The 5770-nt window shown below is 61.7% G+C and overlaps 1 protein-coding gene across 1 annotated transcript in view; it reads left to right on the forward strand.

Moving 5' to 3' along the window:
* Nucleotides 1-2887: 2887 nt before the first annotated feature.
* Eps8l1 (EPS8 like 1) overlaps nt 2888-5770 on the forward strand; it is a 9060-nt gene continuing 6177 nt past the window's right edge. Inside the window, exons 1-7 of the mRNA XM_010617046.3 lie at nt 2888-2969; nt 4093-4133; nt 4245-4303; nt 4763-4924; nt 5100-5249; nt 5434-5516; nt 5718-5763. Of these exons, the coding sequence (XP_010615348.1) occupies nt 2935-2969; nt 4093-4133; nt 4245-4303; nt 4763-4924; nt 5100-5249; nt 5434-5516; nt 5718-5763 (576 nt within the window). The 5' untranslated portion in view covers nt 2888-2934. The remainder of the gene's footprint in view (nt 2970-4092; nt 4134-4244; nt 4304-4762; nt 4925-5099; nt 5250-5433; nt 5517-5717; nt 5764-5770) is intronic.

Below are 5770 nucleotides of genomic sequence, written 5' to 3' on the forward strand. Positions count from 1 at the left end.
TCCACTCCCCCGAGGCCGCAGCTCCCGAGGTTAGGTCGGGCGCCTCCTGCGGCTATGGCTGTGTCTCTCGTGGCTGTCCCAGCCCCTCCGCCCAGGTGGGCCACAGCTTGCAGTCTCCCCCAGCTGCCCCAGGAATCCCAGGCCGAAATCCAGCCACACTCTTGCCTCAGCCTCCAAATCCAGGACCAATCAGCCGCCCCTCCCCAAGCCTCCTCTTCTGCCTCTTTCCTCCAGAGTGTTTGCCACACCTGGAGCCCTATTGACACACACAACCACCGGTCCATTTTGAGTGTCCCTACCACACCCACCCTCTAAGACAGTGTCGCTGGAGCAGGGCCTCACCTGCCTGCCTCCTCTGTCCCCAGCACTTACAACAGGCTTGACACGAAGTAAGAATTTAAGCATTGCCTGTGGCAAGACCTCAGGACCCCATATCCCACTCTCAATGCTTAGAATGTTATTCCTGGCCTCATCTTCATTAGAGAACTTCTATGCATCCTATAAAACCCCATCCAATTATCATTTGACCAGGGACTGCTTCTTTGCCTGCACCCCACACACAATGGCCAGACTGTGGCTAGGGTTTCCCTGGGGATACACAGTGCCCCACACTGCCTCAATTGCCACACGTGTCACGTGAATAATAGCCATGCATGTCACCTCGGTCCACTTCTTGGGCAAGACTCTCCTCTGAGGGCAAATGGGAAGTGATGATGAGGTGCCCTGAACTATGGATGGAATTGAGTAAATTACACGCCTGTGCGGGTGGAGACGTCCATCATCTGAGGCCCAACCTCCAGCGACTGCAACTGCCACCCTCCCTACCACATGCCGTGGCTCCCACTGCCCACGAATGACCCCTTTCTCCGTGTGGTCATCGGAACAGAGGTAATGGAGGGGAGGGGACACGCGGGAGCCTTAGCTGAGGAATCCCCGTGGAGAACCGCCTGGGGGACCTGGTGACAGGCAGCTCCACCAGGCACCCGGGGGCTTGAGATGACCAAGGACAGGGAGGGCTGAGCAGGAGGGGCTGGCGAGGCCTAGGAAAGACCTTCTTGGGGCATCGGTCAGGCTGGGGGGATGAGCGCCCCGTGGCCTCAGTTTACCCACTGCAACTCCAGATGCGTGAGCTGCGTGGGTGGACTCAGCCTTTGGGTCTCCAGTGGGACGCCGGGTGAGGATCCAGGCTCGGGCCCTGTGCCTCTGAGCATCACTCCTTCCCCTCCAGACAGGAGCCTGCGTGTCACAGTCCAGCCTCACAGTGACCTTGGCTATGACCTTCCCAGCACAGCCTTTGTGCTCCCGCCCATGGACTGAGGCCTCAGCGATCCGCCCTCCCTGGACGGAGCTCAGAAGCCACGGCGGCCTGACGTGACGGGGACCCAGAGGGACGGTTGAGCCACCGCCCCGGCCTATGGAGCGGGAGCTGCGGTCTCGTCCTGTTTCCCTCTCGGAATCACCCCCTGCTGGCACCTGCCTGTCAGACTGGCCCTCCTCGCAGGCTCACTGCCGACCCTGGCAGCTCTGGCCCCAGCAGTGCCCCCTGTGCGCATCACAGCAGCAGGGAGAAGACCCAGTTCCTGTCACCGCTCCCCCTGACCTGGCACCTTTGCGGCATCCTGTACTACACCGTGCTTCCACTCCCGACCCTGCCATCCTCCCTGGACAGTCGGGGTGCTGCAGCCCTTGTTCCCACGACCACAGGCCTATTACTTAGCATGCACGTGCCTTGGTTTCCCCATCTAGAGAACACGGCCCATTTCGAAGCACGTGGTGAGGACCATGCCTGCACACACGTGAGGAGACAGGAAATCGGAGCCTCGCCAGGGCAGAGCCAGATCCTGCTGTGTACAGCAACCCGGGAGGCCCTGGCAGCTAGAACCAGCAAGGTGGGAAGGGTCACACACAGAGTGGGTCCTAGGGAACCACACTGCCCGGCCTTCAGGGCCAGGAGACCTCGGGCCCTGCCCTCAACCCCCAAAGGGCAACAAACACAGCCCTGGGGCTGGGGGCAGAGGTGAGCACTTGGGCCAGGCAGGGGCCTCAGGGGAGCCCCAAAAGGGAAGGGACTTCAGGAAGGGCTGGGCCGGTGTGCCTTGTGGGCATCCAGTGAGCCAAATCCTGGGCTCATCTGTGTGGAGGATTAAGGAGGAACTTTCCAGACAAGACGGGGAGACCGGTGGGGTCCAGGCCTGGACACTGGAGACCAGCTGTGGCAACGATGGTCCTTGGAGGTGCCAGTGCCAGGAAAAGTGGTCTCCCGACTGCAGCTGGCCCTGGCTGGGGAATCCCACTGCGGGTGTTAGAGAAGCCACAGACAGAGCTTTGAACCTTGGTGGTGTACAACTGTAATCCCAATATTCTAGCAGGCTGAGGCAGGAGGATCCCAAGTCAAGACCATCCTGGACAACTTAGCAAGATTTTGTCTTAAAGTGAAACATAAAAAAGGGCTGGGGTTAGAGCTCAGTTCAAGAGCTGGGTTCAGACCCCAGTATCACACACACACAGAGCTGCATCTCTGACACATGAATGGGGTGACATCAGATAGTTGTTGCTCTTCTGTTGTCTTCAGATGGACACAAATCAGTTTCCTGCTCCCCTAAGGCCTCCCCCGACCCGCTTAGCACAGGCCGCCAGCCCCACCCAGACACCTCAGCCCTTGCCAGGTGAGTGCTCAGGTATGCGGAGGCCAAGGCTGCAGGGAGGGAGGAGCGAGGGGACAAGGAGGGGCCAGGAGGACAGGAGCCTGGAGCCGGAGCCAGACACAGAGCTGAGCCAGGCCAGCGGACAGCAGGACTTCTGCACCTCACAGGGCTGTCTGCACCGGAGGTCTAAGGGGGAGGCCTGGCAGCTGCACCTTCCCTGCAGCCAGGCAGTCGGCACATCGCTGCTCTCTGGAGACCCCAGTGGTCAGGAGCTCCCACACTTGGCACCATGAACACCACAACTGCCACCTCTGTCACCCCTGGGTGAGTGACACTGCCTTCCCGGGTCTGAGGAGGAGGCCAGGCCTAGACCCTGGGTCTGAGGGAGGAAGCTGGGCTGGACCCAGGCCTGAGCCAGGAGGCTGGGCCGGATCAGGGTCTGAGGGAGGAGGCCCGGCAGGGACCCCAGGTCTGAGGGAGGAGAAGTCGGAGCCCAGCCCCCATACCTGCCGAGCCAGTTTGTGGCACCAAGGCCAGGACACCGGGAGCCCAGCACCCTCCTCCCTCCCGTTGTGGTTACAGGGACAGCCCAGAGTCGGATTCAGAGGGCTCACCCAGCCGCAAGGACGGGGAACCCCACCCCGTGAGCCCAGCTCTCCCCTGTTCCTGGTGCACTAGACCAGGAGATTTCACAGCAGGTCCCTAGCAGGCATTCCACCTATGGGACTGCTTTGGCCACCAAAATTATCTTCTCATTAAATACTGACCTTCTGCTAGAAAATCAGGGCTGTTAAGGACGAGGACTCCGGGGTCTGGAGTGAAATGGCAAATATATAGAGAGATGAGTCTAAAGAGCTGCATGGTAGATAGTGAGCTCTCTGGCTCGGGGGTAACCAAATCGTGGTGAGGCCCGACTGGCAGGAGGAGCATGAAGAGCAGGGCTTTGGCTGAAGTCTCCTCAGCCTCCCTCACCCACGCCGAGGTCTGGGACAAGGGGATGTATGGACTCTCATAGACAGCGCCCTTGAAGAGCAGCCAGGGAGAGCAGAAGGCAGAGGACAACCTAGCTGGAAAGAGTGCAGGGGAGGAGGAGGGAAGGGACCGCAGCATTTGTCCTTGTTCAGGAGCTCATCTAAGGCCATCCCAGCAAGAGTCACGACAGTGACAGAGGCCTCAGACACTGCACAGGCATCTTCTCATTGATTTGCCCACCAGCCGGAAGCCATCTTACAGAAAGGGAAACTGAGGCAGAGGCAGTAAGTCTCCTGCCCAGGCTATGGCAAGGAAGTAACACAGAGGATTTGAACCCAGGTCCGCATGACAGTGGGGCCTCACTCATGACCCGCTCCCAGCACCCTCACCGTGCAGGCCTTGTAGTGCTGCCTGGCACTCTGTGGGTTCCGCCCCGGATTCCCACAGCCCCTCCCACTTTTCGTTCCTTCACCAGCCCAGAAGCTGCCCCCAAGCCAAGTGCCAAGTCTATCTATGGTGAGTGAGGGGCCTGGAGTCCAGGTCCAGTGGGAGGAGGCTGGGTCTGTAGTCCAGTGTCTGAGGGGCAGGCTGGGCCTGACTCCTGCCTGCTCCCTCTTTCCCACACAGAGCAGAGGAAGCGTTACTCCACGGTGGTGATGGCCGATGTGTCCCAGTACCAGGTCAATGTGAGTCTGGTCTGCTCCTGCAGGAAGTCTGCTTGTGGACAGTGGGTCTGGAGAGACACAGCCATTCAAGCCGTTCTGACCTCAGACAGAAACACATGTTGGAACCTCAGTGTACACAGGGCAAATGGACTGTCTCCGCCTCAGCTGTGAGCTCCGTGCCATGGAGTCCGCTGACTTTCTGCACCACCTTGGTGCTGAACAGAGACAAATGGCAATGAGGCAGGAGTGGGGGACACGGCCCAGAGGCGACACAGGCTCTCAGGAGGCCCCGAGAGAATATGTAATTCAGATCGTTGTCCCCCAGTCTGGTGCCCACTGTCCGCAGGGAGAACAGGACCGGCCTGGGCGAGGAGCTGACCCCGAGGTGGTGGGGCGGCTTCTGGAGCAGGCGCAGTCGGCCTCAGGCCGAAGTCTGCGTCCCAGGGGCCCCATCCACTCACTGCTTTCTCTGGGCACCAGCACCTGGTGACCTTCTGCCTGGGCGAGGAGGACGGCGTGCACACGGTGGAGGACGCATCCAGGAAGCTGGCCGTCATGGACAGCCAGGGCCGCATCTGGACCCAGGAGATGCTGCTGCGCGTGTCCCCTGGGCACGTCACGCTGCTCGACCCGGCCTCCAAGGTGGGGAAGGAAGCAGGTGGAGGAGTGGCTGGGCTTTGACCGCGGGGAACCTCGGAGGGCTGAGCGCAGGGGACGAGCGCCCCCTTCCAGCCCGCCAGCCGCTCCTATTAAACGAGAGGCACCCTGCCTGGCTCCTGCACCGGTGCCTCAGTTTACCCTGCGATCCCGCCTGCAGGAGGAACTGGAGTCCTACCCCCTGGGGTCCATAGTGCGCTGCGACGCTGTGACGCCGCCCGGCGGGAGCCGCTCGCTGCTGCTGCTGGTGTGTCAGGAGCCCGAGCGCCCGCAGCCCGACGTGCACTTCTTCCAGGGCCTGCGCCTAGGGGTAAGAGGCTGGGTTCCCCACCCGGACAGAAACGGGGCGTGGCCCGCGGGCAGAGGTGGGGTCAGGGCGGCAGGGAGGGGCGTGGCCTGGGAAGAGGCTCTGGGAGGGAAGGTTTGCGGACTGGGTGAGTCGGCCTGGGCGCGGTCTGAAGGTAGTGGGCGGGGCTTGGCCCCGTGACTGGCAGGCGGAGCTGATCCGCGAGGACATCCAGGGGGCTCTGCACAGTTACCGCTCCGGACGAGGGGATCGCAGGGCAGCGGCGCTCAGGTGAGGGGCTGCACCGGAAGTGGGAGGGGACGGGGGTCTCCTATCCCTCTCAGACGAGGCCACCCCCTCTCCTGGCCGTCGGACCCCAGTTTCCACCCAACTCCGAGCCTACCTCTGGCCTCTTCGAGTCTCAGGGTCTCTTTCCCAGCCAGGAGTTTCTTCCTCGCTGATCCGGCCTCGGTTTACCCCACTCCTCCACAGGGCCGCGGAGGAGGAGCTGCAGCGCCGGCCTGCGCCCGCCGCCCAAACCCCGC

This window comes from Fukomys damarensis, unplaced genomic scaffold (genome assembly GCF_012274545.1).
Source record: "Fukomys damarensis isolate Sample0158 unplaced genomic scaffold, DMR_v1.0_HiC HiC_scaffold_19, whole genome shotgun sequence".
Taxonomy (NCBI): Eukaryota; Metazoa; Chordata; class Mammalia; order Rodentia; family Bathyergidae; genus Fukomys; species Fukomys damarensis.